Here is a 23475-nt window from a genome sequence, read left to right as displayed (position 1 = left end):
CTCTCAGCCTTCTCTTTTTTTAGGCTGAAGAGCCCCATGTCCCTCTGCTTTTCCTCGTATGGCTTGCTGTGCAAGTCTCTGATCATACGGGTGGCTCTTCTCTGGACTCTCTCAAGCTTTACCATGTCCTTGTTGAAATGCAGTGCCCAGAACTGGACACAGTACTCCAGCTGCAGTCTCACCAATGCTGAGTGAAGCAGAAGACTCACTTCCTTAGTTTTGCTTGAGATGCGTCGATTGATGCATGCCAGAGTATTATTTGCCGTGCTGGCTACAGCATTGCACTGATGGCTCGTATTGATACTGTGGTCTATTATTACCCCTAGGTCACTTTCAGTCATGGTGCTTGTCAGTTTGGCGCCACCGAGCCTGCTGGTATGTTGGAAATTGTTCATCCCAAGATGGAGCACTTCCCATTTCTTGATTTTGAACTTCATCTTGTTCAGATCCACCCAACTTGCTAGCCTGTCTAGGTCTGCCTGTATCTACAGCCTATCTTCAAGTGTGACCACAGTCCCCCATAACTTGGTTTCATCTGCAAACTTGGCCAGAGAGCTCTTCACCCCCACATTTAAATCATTGATAAAGATGTTGAAAAGAACTGGACCAAGCATCAACCCCTGTGGGACACCACTGGCCACTTCTTGCCAGGACAACACAGATCCAGTCAGGAGAACTCTTTGGGTCCTACTCCACAGCCAGCTTTCTACTCACCTGTCATGCAGTTAAGCCCACAATCCTCCAATTTTCCAGTGAGAATATCATGGAATACCAGATCAAAGGCCTTTTGGAAGTCAAGGTATACAATGTTGACATCCTCTCTCTTATCCAGGTGGCAGGTTACCTGGTCGTAGAAGCAGATGTGATTGGTAAGACAAGACCTATCCGCGACAAAGCCATGATGGCTGTCATTCAGAATCCTACCTTCTGCATGCCTATCAGACATAGACTCGATAGTTTTTTCCAGGATTTTCCGTGGGGTAGAAGTTAGGCTAATTGGCCTGTTGTTACCTGGGTTCTCACTCCTTCCCTTGTTGAAGATGGGCACAACATAGTCCCTCTTCCAGCCCTCAGGGACCTCTCCAGAGCGTCACAAGTTTTGGAAGTTTTGCCAGCGGTTCCGTGATGACTTCGGCCAGTTTTCAGTACTCTTGGGTGAAGTTCATCTGGTCCTTCTGACTTTTGTATAAGTCTCATTTTTTAAATTGATCGTGCGCCAGCTCAATGTCGATAATAGGGAGGGAGTCCTTCCCACCATGTCCATTCTGTGCCCTATCTGGCATGATTTTCCCATTTGCCCAGTGAAAGACTGAAGCAAAGTAGTCATTCAGGAGTTCAGTTTTCTCCTGAGTGTTGGTACCCACCTCTCCTGAGTTGTTGAGCAATAGCCCCACACTCCCGTTTGTTTTCCTCCTGTTCCCTATGTACCTAAAGAAGGACTTCTTGTTGTCCTTAATTTCCGTTGTTAATTTAAATTCAGTTGCTGCACTAGCCTTTCTAATCTGCTCCCTGCAAGTGCGGGCCATTGTTGTATAGTCTTCCTGGAGGATTGTCCCAAGTTTCCATTGCTTGTATGCCTCTTTTTCTTTCTTAAGAGGACCATGATTTCCCTGTTTAGCCAAGAGGGCTCCCCAGCCCTTTTGCTACATTTCCTCCACATGGGACTGGACTTCCTTTGTGCTTAAAGGATCATGTCCTTAAGGAACAACCACTCGTCATGCACTCTTTTTGCCTTCGGTCCCTGGTCCCACAGCACTTCCCCTACTATTGCCCTCAGCTTGTTAAATTTTTCATTTTTGAAGTCCAAAACTTCAGTCCTACTATCTAATTTGCCTGCCCTGCAACGGACAGTGAATGTGATGGTTTTGTGGTCGCTGTCACCCAGGTTGCCCTCTATGCTCAAGTTGGTCACCAGATCATCTCCTTTGGCCAAGACCAAGTCTAGGAGAGCGTTACCTCTGGTTGGCTTGTGCACCTCCTGAGTTGGGCTGAGCTCTTTGATGCAGGTCAGGAAGGAACGTGTTCCTCCCAAGAGATGTCTGGATAATTAAAGTCGCCCATGACACTCCTGTCCTGTGCCCTCGCAGCCTCTGTCAGTTCTCGAGAGAACTCCAGATTGAGCTCTTCCCCCTGGTTTGATGGTGAGGAGACCCAAAAACAGTGTTGCTTCATTCTTGACATCCTCCTAGCATTTCTGCAGAGGCTCAGGAACATTTTGCCTGCCCTTTCTGTGGTTGGGCAGTGACATTGCTGACCTGGTTTGGGGCCTGACTTCTCATTTAAAAGCTGAACTGTTAAATCAGCATTTCCCAGGAGGAGAAGAGGGATGGGGAAATGGTAGGAATATGAAGGTGAGAAGCACAGAACAGATATGTGATCACATCTTTCCACAGAGAAACAAGGAAACCAGAAAAAGGATATTAACATTATTAAGCATAATTATAATTTTAAAAACTCGGCAAAATGACAAACTGGCAGAATGCTCCAAGAGGCTGATGCCAGAGTAAACAGGATTTTTGCCTTTGACTTAATGAATTAGATTTGGCCTCAGCTGGACAACATTTTGTGTTGACTGCATAGTTTATATTTAGGAATGTTATACCAATAACACATCCAGGATAGAGTTAGCAGCCTGGGGGATGGGGTGTGCTTTGACAATCAGTACTTGAGTCAGTTAAAGAAATGAAACAAATTTCAACCTATTATGTTGTGCCAGAATATTGCCAAGGGAGTTGGCGTATCAGGGTACATGATATACTATTACAGCTTTCTAATTAGTTAATGACAATATTACTGTATCATGATACACTATAATTTTGATGTGTTGTTCATAGTGCAGTGTCACTTATCCCATTTAGTTTTTAAAAACTGGGAGGACATTGTTGTGTAATTTTGCACAACAAGACCTCCTCCAAGTAGTAAGGGAGACATGAATGTGTGTCAGGTGCTTGTTGGGGGAAGGTAGCCACTGGCCCAGTTCTATATTTATCATCTGACCTAAGGCCTGCATCTTCATTGTCTCACCCTGCCTTTTGCAGGTACAGTTTGCCTTGGAGGTGGGGTGAAGGGTGGGGGGGGGGGGGAATTTTGTCTGAACTTTATTGTACTTTTTGGTCGTTCTTATTAGATACATAACTACCTACCTGTTTACCAGGTGTAAAACCTGGGCTTGGATATCTAACTATAACAGTTTCTACCTGCTGTTGGTTAACAGGTTTGTAATGGAAAAGTGATGACTATCCTGTCTGGTATTTTAAACCAAACTATATATTGCTTTAGGCTATAAAAGGGGGACTGTGATATTCTGTGATTTATTCAAGCTGTAATGGTGTACCCATCTGTAGTCTCTGACATGATTCCTCTTCCATTGCTGTGCTGTGAACAAAAACAACAAAGCCAATCCCTAAAGCCTGCACACTTTTAAAAGGTCACAATTCATTTATCTTAGTTACAAAAACAGAAGTCTGCTGCTCAAGCCAGATCCAAGAGCAGAGGCACCTAAAGCTGATTAAACTTCCCAGCAGAGTAGAAATGGAAAGTGGGATTCAGTGCAGTGAGAAAGCTATGTAGGTTTTATTTCTCTGGTATCTATCCAGGCCTCTGTATAACTATCCATGTTTAAAAGAAAACAACAGAAGAGAATCAAGAATCTATGTCAGTACAGTTAATTGATAGACATTTTCCAATCTGACTAGCTAGATAATAAAATGGAGGCAATCTTAAAAGATTTATTTTAGAGAATAGCCCTATTGTGTGGGAATTGTTTTTTCAGGCCTGTGGAAATTATAAAACATCTTGTAATACATCAGGGTGGAACAGAACTTTTCTATATGAAAAACGAGCGTGAGAAATATGCACATGCAGGAACATATGTGTGCGCCACGATATCCAGTAGTTTGAAGGTTAGGAAGTTATCTGGACTTTGGAAGGTGGACAGGTTCCTTCCCTGAATTAAGCATGGGCTTGAATCTCAGCTGTCCACATCCCAATTCATGGCCCTGTCAAACTGTTGACTTTTCTGTAGTGAATTTTTTCTCTCTTATTTTGATAAACTGAAATTATCAAATAAAAAAACCATCTTGTTGGGAAAATTTGCTAAATGCCAAATTGACCTTTTTAAAACCAATTTTTTAAAATGGTTTTGAACTGTGGGCCTACCTTCTCTGCAAAAAAAATCTAACTATCTAACTGTTCTCAGACAAGTGCTCTGGCAACTCAACAGGTAAGATTATTTTGTTTTGTGATTTCCACTGAATAAAATGTGTGAATACACAGCACACTTATTGCACAGAAAGTTGATTTTCCCATCTCTAGATCAGGTTGAGCAATTGCTTTTCTCCTATCTGCCTTACACTGACCTTTTCACACCTCCCCTCAGAGGTGCCAAAACCTTTCAACAATAAACAAAAGCTTGAAATGGCAAGAACAAATGAAATGGTGAGATAGAACTAAAGTATGCAAAACCTACAAAACAGGGAGAGACAGAAAACAGTCTGCTACAAATGGATGTATCTGTACAAGTGCTAATGACTTCCAGCCTCTATCTCCCTTGTGTAAAATGAATTTTATTTTCTACCTAGGAGGACTTTTACAGTCTTCGAATTCTCCTCAGCCTGATGAAGGGTGTGTGCGCCTGAAAACTTGCAAAGAAAGGAATTTCTTTGCTACTATTTAGTTGGTCTAAGAAAAGCTATCACCTCTAAACCAAAAGCTTTGTGTGCCAGGAGTCGGCGACAGCACAGAGCTGGGATGGGCAGTGGGTGGCTGTGAGGGAGGGTGGGGGGGTGTGGGGATCCCCCCCCCCCCACACACACTCCTCCCATGGCGCAACAGCAGGCCAGGGCACAGCTTGGGCCATCTCTGCACATCACAGCATGAGACGCAGATTCCATGCAGCTGCCTATATCGCCGGGACTTCCTGCTACTTGCGAGCAGCAGGGAGGGAAGCCACATGTATTTGAGCCAGCTACCGTCTCTGCTGGGGCTGCGCAGCACTGAAGAGAAGCCCAGTGGCCTGAAGCTGTCCGTCTTTCCTGCCTCTCGGGGGAAGGCACCTGGGGCATCCCTTCCCTGAAGTTCAGCCCTGGCGGGTAAAGCAATGGGCTTTAGCTGGCAGGGCTACTCTCCAGTGCTGCATAGCCCCAGCAGTGAAGGCAGCTGGCTCCAGCATGTGGGGCTTCCCTCCCTGCTGTGCTAGTGCAGGGACTGTGTGTGAGTGGCAGGGAGTGCCAGTAATACGGACAGCAGTGCTGGCTGGAGCTGCACCCTGCCGGGTGCCTGTGCCCGGAGCAACCCGCCTGCTGCTGCACCATGGGGGGGTCCCCACACCCCCCACCCTCTCTCACACCCTGCCCCCCAACTCCCCACATCTAAACACCCCGCATCCCCCCATAATCCTGCCACACAGACATGCACACACCACACAATATACAAAACTAAGCATTTATTTTTGAGTTATTATGCAGTCTCTCTCTCTCTCTCTCTCTCTCACACACACACATGCACACCATGACAAAAATATTTTTTGTAATCAAACTTAAAATATGTTATAGTAGGTGTTTGACTTTTAGTGTTTTTTTTCTGGTTCTAAAGTGGCAACCGCCTCCCCCAGGAGTATTTGGGGGGAAGGGCAAGGGGAGGGACTTCCGAGGCAAAGATCAGGGGTTGGGGTAGGACTTCCAGTTTCAAGATGGCAGCAAGGGGGCGAGGCAACTCTGAAGGGATGGGACTACCCATGCAGCCCTCAGTAGCTCACCAAAACTCGTTAAGTTGTCCTCAACCCAAAATAATTGCCTGCCCCTGCTGTAAAGTTTGGGTTCATGCTGGTCAGAAAATAGAGATTTATCCCTCTGAACATTTCCATGGACATAACTTTCTTTTAAATTTTCCGTGGAAATTTTACTTTTTTGTCAAGTATCAAAAACTGAAATATTGAAAATAGAAATACTTTGATTCAAAACTAAACTTTATGGGAAGCATAACACAGATGCCTTACGCTTCTAATCTCTGTGGGCCAGGCTGTCCAGCCAGACTGTCTTCCATGTTGCACCACTTTCTTCCCTATAGGTAAGGTAATGGCATACCATAAGATTTCTACTATAGTCTGTTATGGAAGGGAATATTTGGTCAGAGAATGCAGCCTGTACAAGAGAACAAGTAACCTGACCTACAGCTCTGAGGCATGGTGGCACTATTTTGAATCAAATTGCTTCGGTTTTCACAGGATATATTTTGGTTTGAGATGTTCATATTTGTTGTCAATATATATATTGTCAAATATCTCTCTCCCCTCCCCCCAAAAGAGAACAAACAATTTTTTGGGCAGCAAGTAATCCATGTGCTTTTTTTCACTGGTAAAATTTGTCTCAAATTCGGAATTTAGCTTTATCTTCCAGCAGTGTGCTTTTGTTTTGCCTTTCTCCATTAGATAAAGAGCCCCTAATACTTGGTATTTTATCCCTGTTACTACCTCCTTACGTAGAATACCTAAGGATTTATCTTGGGACAGTGGACATGGATGTCTGCATTTTGGCCCCAGGATAAAATAATTTATCCCAGAGTAAATGTTATATCTGTTTAGAGTCTTACTGTAAGTATTTTTCTGCTAGCCATGAAATAATTTTTGTAGCTCTTTTCTGCACAATTTTTCAACATATTTGAAACCAAAACACTAGCACTGGATGCAGGATTCCCATACTTGGAAAGCCATTGTAGAGGTAAAATTGCATCCTAACTCAGTTCATAAATCCCCTGTTTATGCACCCAAGAATATCATTAGTTGTTTTTGCTACAGTGTTATGTGGAAGTTTACAGCGAATTGCTCATCTGTCAGGACTACTGAGTTCCTAACTGTATAACTTTGCAAAGGATTCTATTCAAATTCACTTTGTTTGGATAGACCCAAACTACCAAATACTTCAGAATAACAAAAACATTCCTTTTCTTCAGAGTAGTTTAGTATCAAAGTGAATAGCACATGTTAAGTGACTGTTGCCCTCATACTGATGGAATTCTGACTTGGGGAAACTTCATCTGCCTACAAATAACTGTTTTATTAATGACATGGTTGACCGTGTATTTGAACATGTTTCATGAAGATCATGCTTGTTGCGAGTCTTGTTGAGCTTGAAATGGCATTGTAAGATAAAGGTTTACATAATTGTAATAAATCATGCCTTGAAATGTGCTTTTCATTAAAGCAGCATTAATATTAATAACAAAACATTAATTTCAGCAGCACACTTCATCAGGATGTTGAATCACAGAAATTGACAATGGTACACAGATATATAATGTTGCAAAGAGGAGAATTTATGCCAACACTGGGATTTGTTAGCTCAGATTGACTTCTTTTTCCTAACACATTAATTTGTGACTCAGCAAGATTATCTAAGACACTTGCTTTTCAGTGGAGAAATCCCCTTTAACATGATTTGTATCTTAAGTGTTTTTTCAACTCAATGCTCACTGAGGGCACACCCAGACCAGCACACACATGCGTCTTGCAGCATCACAAACTGCATGCGCCGCATATGCAGGCATTGACCATGCTGCTAGCTTGCAGTGGGAGATACCAATGTCAAAAAAACCTGTATCAGAAAAATATGGGGTGGCCCATGTGGCTACAGCAAGTGTCACCTGGAACTGGAGACTGGCCAGCCAGGGCCATGCTCTGGCTGCCAGCCAGGCTTTGCACGTTTGGATTGCTGCTGCTGGAGCACCACGAGGCCCCCGTGACCCCAGGTGCTGGCCCCAGCCTCCCCTACCCTATCCAGAGCATTTTTCCTCACACTAATCCCATGTTCAGGAGTGTGCACCTGGGCAAAAAGCAGTGGCACAAATGTGTGTTGCTTTCTTCACCATGGCAACCACGTGTCCCTGCCTGTGTGGATGTGGCCTCTTGGTAAATCTCATCCTTTGTACAGTGGGCCAGCATGAAGGATACAGGACTTCAGTGGTACAATGGTCCCCTGCTGGCCTATTGTTCAGGGAGGGATTTTTTTTAACCTCTTTTGAAAGACTAAAGAAAGTCAATGTCATTTACTGTGCATGTCTGTTAAACAAAATAAAAACTTTGTCAGCTTAACCTATTGGTCTAGGTCTTTATTTCAAAAAGAGAGAGAATGTCTTTATTTCAGTGAGATAGAGAATGTTAGCTATCCCTGTAGTTAAGCACACACTGAAGTGCTTTCCTGAGTGAGGATCTTGGGATGGGATTTTCAAATGTGCCGAAGTGATATAGGAGCACAATTTATCTTTGAAAATCTCACCCTTAATTTAGAATTTCCTATTGCTGTATGTTTTTACTGGAATATCTCTGGTTTAAAATGAGAGCGATTGAAAATGTGTCTTACTTTACCATGTTGTCTAGGGAAAATGAAGAAGGATGTGAATGTATGAAAGTGTATACCAGATCATACCCATCAGCATCTAAACTGAACCAAAAGAGATTGATTCCATAAAATTATAAAATAAATTGACAGAAGTAGCAGGGATTTAAGATCCAGGACATATTTCTCTACAATGAAAATTTAAAATCTAAATTGGAATGAAATAGTGCTGTAGACAATGTGATAAAATGAGTGATAGAACTCAGTAATGTTCTCATTAGTCCTGCATTGCTCTTCCTTCCATTTCAACTTGAATCCTAACATGTTTTTTTTGTTCTTGCTATTTTCAGGTACCTGTAGTGTATGTGTGATATACTACTGTGTTGACAGGCATACTAAGGAACTTCTGATCTAAAATACATACTCTTAGGACATGTCTACATGAGACAAATTAATACACATTAGCCTAATTTAATGAGCTTTACAGGTGCGTATCTACACGTGTGCACCCTTGATGTGCATTACAAATGGCGAAATTAAGCTACTCGCTCCTAAATTGGATACCTGTGAATGCAGGTATCAAATTTTGGCACAATTGGCTAAAGTGCATTAATGACATTAACTTTAGTGCTGGATCTGCCCAGCCACTAGGGGCACATGGCAGGGCTGTAGGGACTTGGCATTAAGTTTAGTTAATTTTTACAGACTTCAACCTTTTTATTTGCTAAATGAATGAATACTCTTGATTCAGTTCTGGATTTATTCCAATGTCATTGCATCAACATATGTTATGAGTGACACAGTTATGAATCAGGCCTTTAGTTTCTAGCCCCTATGCTTGACACAATAATTTTTCAAATGTGAATGAAAGCCCTACTGTTTTCCTGAGTCTACAAGTAGGTAATACCACTGCTCATAGCAATTCCCTTGCTACAGTGAAATGATAACAGGACTTTACCTAGCCTTCCTTGAAAGGCATCAGATTTATCAAGCACTGTCATTCATTCACTGTTGTCACGAAACACCTGCTTAAGACATTACTGTGGAAAGAACTACTTTCCTTTCACCTGCCTGCAATTTGTAAGGCAGGTGCAGGGGTGGGGGGGGTCTGGTTTTTCTAAGGGCAATGTATTGGTAACATTGCAACTAGCCTCTGGTCTTTATTTTTTAGTGGTTGGCTAGTAAGTGTTTTAGTGAATTTTTTCAAGCCCTGCTGCATAGTTTTTGTATTATCATTACCAGTCTGAAATCAGGCCATATTGCTGTGACCAAATATCACATATTTCGAGCTGGCTGGTTGGGGACCTCAGTCTGATTCCTAATGTATAAACTGTGTCACAGAAACATCAAGCGCTGCAACATGTGGCCAACTAGTCTCAAGCAAGAGAAGGCCAGAACTGAACTGACATCAAACTAGTCTCTCTACTGCTTCCTGGTCAGAGTGGCTGAAGTATGAGGAAGACTGAAAGTTTATCGGTTCTAACCATAATAGCATGAAATAATTCTTTCCAGAAAGGAATATGCAGGGAAGGTTAAATCTTCTTAATGAAGTGTAAATAGCTGTACTGCTGGTGGTGTCAAGAGGCCTAGCAACACTGCTAACTGCATACTTTGTGATTTTTCTCTTTTTGCACATAACCAGGACACAGATGGCATGCATTTACACTACTGGTCACTGTTTGATGGACATGCTGGATCTGGGGCAGCTGTTGTAGCATCTAAACTGCTCCAGCACCATATTGTGGAACAGCTGCAGGAGATTGTGGACATCATGAAGAACAGTGCAGTTCTTCCCCCAACCTGCCTTGGAGAGGAGCCGGAGAACATGACAGCTAACAGCAGAACTCTGACTAGGGCTGCCTCCTTGCGTAGTGGGGTTGGGGCTCCAGGCTCACCCAGCACCCCTCCAACACGCTTCTTTACAGAGAAGAAGATACCGCATGAATGCCTTGTTATTGGGGCCATTGAAAGTGCATTCAAGGAAATGGTAGGTATATTCCAAGGTTGATTGCTTGTTATTTTGTTTAATGAGCCAAGTAGGTTGGAAGAGATGAATTTCTTTTCACTTGTTCTCCAATTTTCAGTTAGATATTTATCTGGGCTCTTCACAATCTTAATGCACTTATCTTCACAGTTCCTTTGGAGATAATAATAGCCCTTATTCTGTTTTGGAGATGAGAAACTGAGTCTATATGACCTACCCAAGGTCACACACAGATGTAATTGAATGCCATGCCTCCTAAGTTCCAGGCTGCTGGATCATTCTTTGTCACATTGTTGCCCAACCTACAAAAGAGGCTTTTAGAAGCTTGCTTAAAAAAAAAGGAAGTGTGTCAATGTCCACAATAGTTTATTTCAGCTTCCAATAGTTAAATAAACTCATAAAATCTATATTTTCATTTATTAAAGAAGAAATAAAACTTAGGCATGGTCTTCATAGCCTTCCTCCATAGACTGATGTGGGAGGACGTCTTACAGTAGGGTGGTCTGGATTAGAGGAAACGCACTTGATTCAGTGACCTTTGTTCCTAGTGCCCATGAGGAAAGGAGCAGTGACAGTGGAGGCAACTTGCATGGTCACTCTGCACCCTGGTCCATCATTGTAGGGGTAAAATTCAGTCCATCCTTATTTCACTTGCCTGTAGTCTGGATATTTATGATGAAATCCTGGACCACTGATATCAATAGTTACATTTTTATGCACTTCTGTGGGACTAGGATTTCATTCTTGAGGGTTTATAGTGATAAAAAGGATTCTGCTTTGTGTGTTCCAGCTCTGCAAACTCTTGCCACTGTTTAATTCCCCCCCAACTTATGAATCAAAAGCTAATTTATTGACTCACTGTAGCCACAGGCTCAGCCTGGGAAATAGGATCCATGCACCTGGGTTGTTGCTGCCTCTTGGAGCCCTCCTAAACCTAAAGGCTGTCCCCAGAATAAGATTTTTGCAGTCAGGACCTGGCAACACTAGTTGCTGTTGCTATTAGTTGCTTAATTATCAGCCTGAGAATGCTCATAGTAAAGACTATGAGTTAATAGTATAGGCTATGCCTGATAGTAAGTATTTGCGGGATTGGGCCCTTGGAAATTACTTGCTTACACATTTTAGGAAAATCATTCTTTTTATGCTAAAAATTGTAAACAAATGGGTGTTTCCCAGAGGTTTTATTTGCAGGCTGCTAATGTGAAGTACAGAGGTAGTCAGCTATGTTTTTTCCTCATACATGGGAATTAGTTTTAGTGCACACATCTAATTAGAGACTGCAGTAGTTATTCCAACAAAGAATGCTCTCAGTCCCCAAAGCAGCACACAGCTCTTTACAGATTATTGTAGAATTGGCAATATTCAGTGCAAAATACACTTTTGAATATTGTTTTGTTATTACAAAACACACTCATTCAAGTTGCCTAGGATGGGCTGTGTTAAAATTAGTGTTACACAGATTTTACACCACAATATAAGATATCATAGAGAAGCAGGGTTGGAAGGAACCTCCAGAGGTCATCTAGTCCAGCCCCTTGCCTGAGGGAAGATCAGCCCTGTCCCAACTGTCCCATACAAACCATAATGTAAACTCTATACAAGACTGCTGTCAAGCCTGGCACAATGCAGACCTAACATCCTAATCTGCCACAGGTAAATGAGAGGGCAACAAGAGTAGTGAACATCCTGCTTCTATGAAATGTCAATGTATGCTGAAGAGATCCCAGATAGAAGGCCATGCCACTCTTCCCCACAGAGGAAAGCAAACCCCCCAGAGTGTATACTAATCTGACAATGGGGTAAAATTCCTTCCTGACACTAAGTATAGTAATTGGTCCGATCCTGAGTGGAGGAGCAAGACCCTCTAGCCAGGAACCATTTGTTTTGGTCTCAATTGGACCACTGGCATACGCTAGTCAAAGTCCTCAGCTTTGCCTATAGCCAACACTCAATGCCTCTGAGGAAGGCTTGAAAACATCCTGACACATGTAGCAGAAAGGAGGGGAGGGGCAACCAGCAAAGCTCAGAAGCATGGAAAATGCTCATAGTAGAACATAGGCCTATCTATGCCTAGATCATCCCCAACTAGGAGCTGTCTAGCCTCATCTTGAACACCTCTACTGATGGAGAGTCCACAATTTCCCTAGGCAGTTGTTTCCACTCCTCACTGTTCTAAGTGAAGATATTTTTCCAGATATCCAATCTAACTTACTTTGCTGCAACTTCAAGGCATTGGTCTGCATCCTCTCTGCAGCAAGAGAAAAAAGGTGCTTTCCTTCTATATGGCAGCCCTTTGAAGTATTTGAAGACTGCTATCATGTCCCCTTTAAGTGCCTTTTCCACAAGCTGAACTCCTAGCTCCTTCAGCCTAGCTCCTTCAACCTCCTGTCGTATGACTTGCTTTCTGAGCCCTATATCATCTTTGTTGCCTGCCTCTGGACCCTCTCTAACCTCTCTACATCACTTTTAAAATGTGGAACCTAGGACACAGTACTCCAAATGAGGCCCAACCAGTGCCAAGTAGATGTGCTGTCACCTCCTGGGTCTTGCACCTGGTACTTCTTTAGATGCATCCCAAAACCACGTTTGCCTTTTGTGTAGCTGCATTACACTGCTGACTTGTATTGAGTCTGTGGTCTACCAAGACTCCCAAGTCCTTTCCTATAGTGCTGCTGTCCAGCCAAGTGTCACCCATTTTATATTTGTGTTTTTTGATTATTCCTCCTAAGGTTATAGTACCTTGCATTTTTGTCCAATCTGTTGAGATCCTTCTGAATTGTGCTTGTATCCTCTAACATGTTCATAATCCTTTCTGGTTTTGTGTCATCTGCAAACTTACTCAAGAAGTTTTCTATGCCAGCATCTAAACCACTAATAAAACATGATGAACAGCACCAGGCCCAGGACAGGCCTCTGTGGGACTCCATTTAAAACCCTTCTGCCATTCTGACATGGACCCTTTGTTAATCATTAGCCTTTGCTTGTGGCTATTGAGCCACTGATCTATCCACCTTAGAAAAGTTTTATCTAGCCCAGATTTCTCTAATTTGTTTATGACCCGGCGGGGGGAGAAGGGAATATGGCCCGTGGGCTGGATCCGGCCCACCAGGCAATTCCCTCTGGCCTACAGGGCCCTCTGGAAGCCCTGGCCCTGGGCTGCCCCTCTGAAAGCCAGCAGCCCTGAGCTGGGGGGTGCTAGAAACAAGACACCTCTACCTGGAAGAGCTTTTGCCTGGTCACCCCATGGCTCCCACCAGGGCAGGGCCAGGGACTTGCACTATGGGCAGGCCCCACTTGCACAGGGCTGGCCCCACTCAGTGCTGCCACATGCAGCTCCAGGGAATTGCACACTCCAAGGGAGTGGGGGAAGGGGACCCCAAGGACCCCTTCCCCCACACATACACACCTGCACCCTCCCACAGGCCCTGCACATACTCCCACAGTCACCATCCCAGCCACATACCCTATACCCCCACACCCCTCCATACACACCACCACTCCCTAATCATACCCCCACACATGCACCCTCTTACCCTCCCCCCACACAATATACAAGATTAAGATTGTATTTTGAGCTGTTACATAATTGCTTCTAGATACACTATGCAAGCACGCATAAATTGGGACAAAAATATTTTATTAAATAAAATAAAAATTATAGTAGATGTTTGGGGGGGTTTTGTTTTGTTTTTAAAGTAGAAGATTAGTTTGTTTGTTTTTTCTGGTTTTAAGGTGCCAAACCTCTCTTCCCAAAAGGAGTGCTTCCGGGGTAAGGGAACTGGACTTCTGGTGTCAAAGGTCAGGGACCAGCGGGTGGGACTTCCAGTGCCCAAGATGGTGTCAAGGGGCAGAGCTACTGTTGTGGCCCTCGGCAGTTCACCAAAACTTGTTAAGCAGCCTTCCAGCCGAAATAATTGCCCACCCCTGGTTTATGAAAAGGTCGTGTGGGATTTTGTCAGAAGCCTTTCTGAAATCCAGATACACTGTATACATAGCATTTCCTTCATCCACCCAAGTACTGTTACTTTCTCAAAGAAATAGATCAAGTTTGCTTGACATGATTTGTTTTTTATAAATACATTCTGGCTGCTTGGGATCAGCCTTTCCTGCTCGAGTTGTTTGCAAATGGCCTTCCTTAAAATATACTCCATTAACTTCACAGGTATTGAAGTGTGGCTAACTGGTAAGTAGTTACCTGGGTCCTCCTCCTTGGTTTTTTTTAAAGAGGGACATAATGTTGGCCCTTTTCCAGTCCTCTGGTATTTGGCTCATCTCCCATAATTTCATGAAGATCATTGCCAAAGGCTTCGAGATCTCCTCTGCCAGTTCCTTCAGTACCCTGGGATGAAGTCCATTTGGCCCTGCTGATTTGTAATTAATTCAGACCCAGCAAAAGCTCTCTGACTGTCTCTTTCTCTTGTCCTTCATCTTGCCCACTTCCTTATCCAGCTAATCCTTATTAGACATCTGGCTGCAGCTTAATTTTTTTTGTGAAGACTCAGGCAAAGTAGCTGTTGAGTAGATACTCCTTTGTATCTTCGGTTAGGAGTTCCCCATGGCCTGTTAACAGAGGACCCACAGCTTGCTTCATCATTCTTTTCTGGCTAACATACTTATAGAACCTCTTCTTGTCCTTAACTTCTTTTGCCAGATGCAGCTCATTACATAGATACATACATAGATACATAGATGCTAGGGTTGGAAGGGACTTCAACAGATCATTGAGTCCAACTCCCTGCCTAGGCAGGAAAGAGTGCTGGGGTTAGATGACCCAGCTAGATGCCTATCCAGCCTTCTCTTCAAGACCCCCAAGGTAGGGGAGAGCATCACCTCCCTTCTTTATCTTTGCCTTCCTGATTTTATTCCTGCAGGTTTTTGATGTTTTTTGGTGTACTTCCTTGGTGACTTGCCCATTCCTACATTGCCTGTCAGCTTTTCTTTTGCGTTTGAGCCATTTTAGAAGCTCCTTGTGCAGCCACACTGGTCTCTTGCCATTCTTCTTGTGCTTCCATCATGTTAGGCCATTTTCTTTTTTGCCTTCCAACATTGCAGCCAAAACTGTGCACTTTAGAAGCTCCCAGCCCTCCTGGGTACCTTTATCCTTCACTCTATCCTCCCATGACACCATGCCTATTAACTCCTTGCGTAAGATGAAATCAGCATTTTTGAAATCTAAGTTTTTCCTAATTTTGCTGACCTCACTTTTCTCCCTGTCTCAGGATCTGGAATTCTATTGTCTGATAATCTCTTCCTCCTAAATTATCCATCACCTTCATATCCTTCATCAATTCTTCCCTGTTGGACAGGACAAGATCCAAGATAGATGATCCTAGTTATTCCTCCAATTTTTGGGAGAGAAAGTTGTCCTCCACATAAGTTAGGAACCAGCTTTACATTTTATGTTTAGCTGCATTGTTCTTCCGGCAGGTGTCCAGAAAACTGAAATCTCCCATCAGTACCATCCCATAGTTTTTGGATAGATCTCTCATCTGCTCAAAGAGTGCCTCATTCACCACTTTTTCCTGGTTAGGTGGCCTATAATAAATCCCTTTTGTTATATCAGTGCTGCATCTTTCACTTTTCATCTTCATCCAGATGCATTTTGCTTTGCTGTCATCTTCTTCCTTGTTCAAGTTGCCAAAGATGTGCAGTGTTAAAATTAGTGTTATACAGATTATATATTGCAACATAATAAAATGTCTCTGTGGCTCATTATAGCACTACTTAAAATGTGGGATGTACATAATCAAGGTCATCTGTCTCTTCCTTGTCCCTAGCTGACATCTTGACAGCATCTGATCAGTATGAGTACCCTCCTGCTTCATCTTTTTGATCAGATGCTACAGGTTAGATACTTGTGCTCAACATGTCTACATAAAAATCTAATACTCCTCATACACACATTCTTGAAAGGTGCATCCACCCGTATCCTTAATCCTTCTCAAAAGTGCTAGCAAATCAATGGACTTTGCAGTATGTCCCAAGGGTTAACAGAGTTGGACTATTTTAGAGTGATGAGGAGCTCTTCTTCATAACATCATATTAGCAGTCTCTCTCTCTCTCTCTATTTTATTTTTTTAAGAGAGAGAGCAGGATGGGGAGAGTGGGAGCTGGACCTAATTTAAAGCTTTTCAGCTGATTTAACAGTGCATTATTTTAGGTGCACAGATAGTCTTTTACAATTCTAAGCCACTTACAGAGCAAAACAATACCTGAAACACCATGAGGGAACAGATCTTCTTCATGATACACCCATACCATAGAGAGACATTCAACTTTACAGATAAATGGATGTATTCTGCATCAGCTTCTGTTTCCAAAAGTATTTTAGGTAACTCCTCTTCAAGATGTACTTTAAGTGCAACACTGATGTGGCAAAGCTGCAAAAAACAATAGTAAGATCTATATACAATAGGTTCATAGATGTAGGGTCGGAAGGGACCTAAGTAAATCTTCAAGTCCGCCCCCCTGCCCTGGGCAGGAGAGAGAACTGGGCTTATATGACCCCAGCTAGGTAATTGTCAAGTCTTCTCTTAAAGAACCCCAAGGTAGGAGCCAGCATCACTTCCCTTGGAAGTTGGTTCCAGATCCTAGCCGCCCTGACTGTGAAATAGTGTCTTCTGATGTCCAGCCTGAACCTGCTTTTAAACAACTAATGGCCATTATTCCTTGGAGTGAAGGTCACAAACTTGTAGAAGAGTGTCGCTGGAAAACAGCTGTCTTACTTTACTGCTATAATGTTCTATAACAGTAAATGATAATATAACATTCCAATTTTGTGATGTTAGGCAAGAAAAAGCCCACAAGGTACCTCAGGAAAGGAGTTAATGCAATATCTGCTATAATCTATTGCCGCTTTCCACAGCCTGCCATCCTGACCATAGTATCTTCTGGACTGAATATTAGCTAGCTTGCCCATGTCTGCATCCCAGTTTCAGTCGCGTACTGTGTTGGGCCTCTATAATGTAGCGTTTAACATGCTGAGGACCCTGCAACTCTTGCTGCATGTGCTAAACAAGAAGGCTGATGTGATTGAGCCCTGCAGCCTGTCAAATAAGATCCCTTAGGGTAGAGAACCAGTTGTCTACTTTTACCAGGGATCCTGGTTTTGATAAACAGTTCAAATTCTCTGATACGCCCAAAATCTGTGATTAAAATGGTGTGTGAGTGTATCAATTGAACACAATGTTTTACTGTTATATTTACAAGTTTAAAGCAATGTAAAAGCCTGCCAGTGCCTCAATCAGTGTAGTAATATACATTCTAAATGCCTATAAATTTTGTTATTTGATTTTGGCTGTTTTATCATGGAAAATCAGAGCCCCTCCTGGCCCCATAGCTCATCATGACACAAGTCCAGGACCCTCATTCCCAAGCCACAGCCCCCACAACCCTTGCCTCCGACCCACAGCCCCCTGGCCTCCCCAGCCCTGCCAGAGTGGGCCCCAAGCTGCCAGGGCTACAGAACCAGGGACCCAGGTGCCTGAGCCCTGCCTGCTGCCCACAGGAGGCGGCAGCTGTTGTGGCTCAAGTGGGGAGCACAGCTCCCCCACCCCCACAGGCCAGATGGCCAGAGCACAGCCTGGGAGGAGGGCAAGGGGTGGGGGCTGCCTGCTGTGGGCTTGGGCAGGGGAGGCCAGCTCCCTGCCGCTGTGCGCACTCCCAGGGGAGCAGGGCGGCATGTGCCCTGATACACCTCCTGCCCACCGTGGAGCAGTGGGGGTGGAGGCGTGGGGTTATATCGACTGCAACAAGCTTTCCCACACAGCCCTGCTCTGCTTTGCTGTGCCTACCAGGTTGCAGAGGCCCTGGAGGGAGGGCAGCAGAGTGGGGAACCCCAAGCCCACAGCGGGCAGCCTGCCCTGCACACAGATCTGGAGGACACATGCCCCCTGGGAGCATGTGCAGTGGTGGGGAGCCAGCTTCCCCCCCACCCCCCGGATGAGCCACCCGCAGCTCTGTCACTCTCCCTGCCTGGGCCCTGCGGCTGCGTATTCTGGCCCCAAGCCTCAAGCCCTGCTCACTGTCCAGCTGGGCAGCAGCCCCAGTGCAGCTCAACTCACTTCCTGTCCTCCCCCTTCCCCCCTCCCCAGCTAGACTTACCTGGGGGAGCTGCTTGCCAGGCTGCCTAGTGGCCATGTGCATGTACATGGCATCCCCTGCCTGACCACCTTCCCCCCACTCCCCCCAGCCCCTTGCAGGCTGGAACTCTGCCAGCCTGCAGACAGCTCTTTGCAAAAGAGCAAAAGCTGTGTGTTTCTCTGTTAAAATGAAAAATCTGCATTTTTCTCAGTTAAACAGGAAAGTCCATCATTTTTTCTGTTTTTCCGTGGGAAATGGGAAACTCGGATCCCTGAGACTCTGTGACTTCTCCAAGAAAAAAAATAAAAAAACATAGCCACTGAGAGCAGCTTCATCTCTTCCCCACTAGGTGTCACAAACAAGCCAAGTAATATACTGTGATCAATGATAGGAAAGGGAGCTGACAGGTTGAATAGGATCCACATCACCATCAGAGCTTCATCTGTTGACAAAAAGAGATCACTGACTGGTGCAACTACTTGCAGTTGCTATGGCAAACCCAGATCTCCTGTTGGTGTGACAAGGATCACAGATATCTGAGCCACTGAGACACAGCAAGTTACTCATCCAAAACTTTTCAACAATGTGCCCTAAAATGGAAGATCTTATTGAAACTGTCAACCTTGAGTGATTGCTCAGCTGTTTCCTGAGCACAGACTGCAGAAATGCCATTAATGCTGGAAATCTGTTCCACAGATGAGCCCTGTATGTCTATGCTGACCTTCACCAGCCATATAAGATGCAGATTCAAACTGCAGGCTGGAGCCTGAATTTCTCCTTAGCAGGATGAAGTTCAGCAACACAAGACTGTTTATCCTTACAACATAGCTCAGCTGTAAGGGGTACAGGCAGCTTCCTTTGAGTGAGATGGATTCAGAGATCCAATGACAGGTTTACCTATTACGGTTGAAGATGTACAAGGTAGTGAAGTACAAGTTTGTATTGAAGTCATTTTTTCCAGAGAAGGGATTTAGGATTTTTTTTGTACATAGACTTTCTTTTGCAGCTGTTGGTCTTGTTGGTGCTTCAGTGGCATTGTCCAGTGGAGAATTCTACACTTCTCTCACTGCACAATATAAGCTGTGAGGTATTTTTCAAGTAGCCCACCAAGATTTAGCCATTGGATTCTCCATTAAAATAATGCGAGTTGCAGAACAAAACCTACAGATACTAACAAAAGCAGTTTTCTATAGTATTGCTGGGGAATAAGATTTCTGCTTTGAGAAGTGGTAGGTGGGGCTTGATTTTTTTTTTTTTCTCTTTACTTGCAAATGTTGCAAAATAGGAGAGCCATTTCTTTTATAAATTATAAATGCCTCATCTACTAAGGTTGGTGATGAATTGCATGCATCTTCAATTCAGCAGAGCACTGCATATTCTGTGGCTAGACATAGTAGTAAGACTGAGCTTTGAAGGGAAGGTGGCCCTGCAAGTACAGATGGCTGAACAGGTTATGTCATGGTTGGTAAGGTGAAAATATAGCCATCTCCTTTCATTATCTTCTTACAGCATTTGTTATGTTCTTCATCAGTAGAGGATTAGATTCTTAGAAGTAACTAGTGACCACAGCTCCAACTTAAGTCAATGGATGCTTCAAGTGCTTAGTGCCTCCAAAAATCAGGTTCTATGTAATTATCCCTCCTCTTCCCCCTTATATGTGCTCCAAGTCCTCTGAAAAGAAACACTATTTGACAGCACCCAAACATGTATGAGAGTTGTGAATGGATAAGAAAACAGGTATTCCGTGTCAGATTTTCAAAGGATCATCAACAACAGTGATGGAATGGGGCCTTTTCCGAAGACTTGGACGTGCCCTTGAAAATCTACTTTAACATTTGTGTGTTAAAATAATTTTGATGGTTAGAAATTTCTGCTCCCCTTGGACTGCTCTGTGCAGTTTTAAGTATGAGAAAATGATGGGAAGGGCTTAACATTGTCTTACAAATGCAGATGCACATTTGTCTATTATATGTCTGACCAAAGGAGCTGTAGTGTTTGATTTCCTTTAAGTTTTCTTTCTCAACTTTGATTTGAAAGAGCATATTGTAGAAATGTAAGAAAAAACCAAAGTGCAATTCAGATATTGGTCAGAGGATGGCCTCATTGGGTAGTACTGTGTTTCCATCTGCTGTGCCTGCCACAACACCAGCCAGTTTACTTTATTCTTGGAACAAATGGGATTGGGCCCTATATATACTGAACTGCACAGAATCTTATTATTCGTGACAGACACTATTATCAATGCAATACATACCCTCTCTTAACCTGCCTAGGGATAGTTGCCAAGTCCTATTGAAACTGTGTAACAGTGGTGCTTCCTCTCTGATGTCCAAGAACACCTCCCTTTTTTGAAATTAGTAGGAAACAAAGAATGGTGTCTGGGCTGTATCATCTCTGCAGATTTTCAACTAAATTGCAGCTGTCATGGATGGCTTTTGTTGCAGTGCTTTTCCTCAGACGAATTTAGCTCCAAAGTGTGTGTGTGGATTCCAAACCCAAAAGCATGGAGAATGTGAGCTGTTTGCTTCTTGATGTTTCATATGAAACCAGCTGAAATACAATATATTAACAAGCTCTGTTCAGGTTAATGCCATCTCCTTATATAGAGGCAATATTAAAAACAAAACGAAACCAAACCCTCTACCAACGTCTGGGATAGCAAGATAACCCTCCCTGTTGTTTCTGTGTCTAAAGATTCCCATAAGGAAAGACTCATCATTAGACTGAATCATCTGTGGAATTTTGTATATAGGAGAGAGGGATCGTTTGTAGCATGCTACATTAGGAACTAAACTAGGAGGCAGACAAAATCATTTCACTGTGTTACACAATTCAGTTTTATTTAAAATGCATGCTGTACTTGGAAAACAACTAATTTGCCTTTTTTCATCATGATTTCTGTTATTCTCTGGCAACATATAATATTCCAAGGCTTGCCTGATTGTCAGCAGATGATATGATTCATGGGGAGGGTGACCATATGACCCAGTTTGGCTAGGACTGTTTTGGATTTTGTAGGCTGTCCCAGCATCCCAATGGGTTGCTGACAATTAAATCAAAAGTCCCAGAATTGCAGGGGCATGTGGCACAATCTGGAGGGGAGACAGAGCATCATGGTGTGATAGGCAGGTGGGTGGGCAGATGCTACTGATGCTGAATGGGAACAAGGTAGGTGGACTGCATTGGTACCCATCCCAGCCCACTGCCCACCTCTAGCCGCTGTTCGGGAAGAGCCAAGCCAGGTGTGTGGGCAGTGCCTGCCTGCCTACCTGGTGCACCATGCTGCTCTGCCTCCCCACCAGACTGCACCCCAGCCTGCCTGCCTCTGCCTCTGTTTCCAGCAATGCCACTTATTTGAGGGGGGGGCAGTGTCCCAGATTTCCTTAAACATATTATGGTCAACCTATTCATGAGTCTCTTGCTATTAAGCAAGATGGGGTTTTTTCTCCTTTTTTTCTATAGTTGATTGGAATCTGTCAAAATTATGAAACTAAACACAAAAATAACTGTTTTAAGTATACCTGTCTCTGTTCAGCAAGGTAGGTAAACCTGAGCATAAATTTAAACATCTTCATAGTCCCGTTGTAGTCACTGGGATTACTCATGTCCCGACTCAGGACTGTCTCTCTCTGAAAAGTTCTCTCAACAGATTCCTTTGTTTAACTTTAAAAAAAAAAAGTTCTTATCCTTCTGTGTTTCTAGGGTATAAGGTGTTAGTGTGTTATCATTTTCTGTAGGGTACAGGTGCATAATCTTGACCTCCCCTTTAGAGAACAGACAGCTCTTCATATTATGATTACTCCTTCGCAAGTGATGTGCTGTTGTCTATGTAAAACACTGCAGTTCTATCAACAGCTACCAGTTGTTAAGCACCATTTATCTTTGCCCTCGTTTTGCGCTCTCAAGCAAACACACAGGAATAGTCACAATGATGAGGAAAGAAAGCCAAAAAGATTCCTAGCTTAACATTTCTATAATATATACATACTTCCTAAATACCAATTGCAAAGATTTTTTTTAACTCTGTTCTCTCTTGTTTAGGATTTACAAATTGAACGAGAGAGGACTATATATAATATATCTGGAGGCTGCACAGCCCTTGTGGTGGTGTATCTGTTGGGGAAGCTATATGTGGCAAATGCTGGTGATAGTAGGTAAGCAAAGCAGGTTTCTAGAGTATTTTTAATAATTTATTTTGCAGCAATAAGCAGTGAATGAAAAGTGCAGTGGGACCTCATCTTTCACTAGGGTACAGAAGTGCTTTTGCAATACAAATAGCAATAAAATGCTTTCCTGTTTAATTTTATTGGTCACAAAAATATTTAATAGAAGTTAAAAATAACATGCATCTTCTGTGTTCTAATTTAAATTGTGTTTATTTAAAAAATTACTTTTTCATCTGTTCTTTATTAGCAGTTTCTAAATGACCCAACTGATATTGTGCAGTGTGAAATAAAAATATTATTTATTGTGTGCAATCATTTGTCTAATCACTCTTTGAAATGGTTTGTAGTTTTCTGAAAAGGTTGTTGGAACTAGAATTTTGTTGTGGTTCCTGCTGTCATTGTCCCAGCGTAGCCTTGGATTGATTTAGCTAATCCTTGATGGGTTCAGAACCAAATCAGTTTAGTTAGGATTTTATAACTGGCCATATGAATAGGTTAGAATAAAGTAAAACAAACAAATCATGTTGCAGGGATTTGCCTACTCCTTGAGTTGAACCTCACTGGAATTGTCTTGTGTTATTCAGCTAACTTTTATATTTATATTAAAAGTTTCAAGAGGAGCTGTTTTTCTGGCATTCTAAGTCGGCCAAAACCAAGAATATATTCAGAATCTATCTTGCTTCTCTCTGTGGCCCCTAGAGAGAGAGAGGTAGATTGCTCTTCTAAGATTTCCAGTCTTTTTGCAGTTCTTGCAGCAGCCCTGTCCAATAAAAAAGGAATAAACTGAGAAGAGGAAGGAGGTGGAATAAGTTGTTTCAGTAGTATGGATTTTTGCATCTTATTAGTTAGCAGCTAGGTTTCTAAAGCTTGAAAAGGGGTAGGCAGGCCATTAAAAGAAAAAATATGTGTATGT

At 43.1% G+C, this 23475-nt stretch overlaps 1 protein-coding gene across 3 annotated transcripts in view; it reads left to right on the top strand.

Moving 5' to 3' along the window:
* PPM1H (protein phosphatase, Mg2+/Mn2+ dependent 1H) overlaps positions 1 to 23475 on the top strand; it is a 223040-nt gene that overhangs the window by 113553 nt on the left and 86012 nt on the right. For all 3 annotated transcript variants that reach the window (XM_014595899.3, XM_019493020.2, XM_019493011.2), the window contains exons 3-4: positions 9973 to 10317; positions 22438 to 22550. In XM_014595899.3, the coding sequence (XP_014451385.1) occupies positions 9973 to 10317; positions 22438 to 22550 (458 nt within the window). The remainder of the gene's footprint in view (positions 1 to 9972; positions 10318 to 22437; positions 22551 to 23475) is intronic.

This window comes from Alligator mississippiensis, chromosome 4 (genome assembly GCF_030867095.1).
Source record: "Alligator mississippiensis isolate rAllMis1 chromosome 4, rAllMis1, whole genome shotgun sequence".
Lineage (NCBI taxonomy): Eukaryota > Metazoa > Chordata > Crocodylia > Alligatoridae > Alligator > Alligator mississippiensis.
This window is presented reverse-complemented; position numbering and strand designations above follow the sequence as displayed.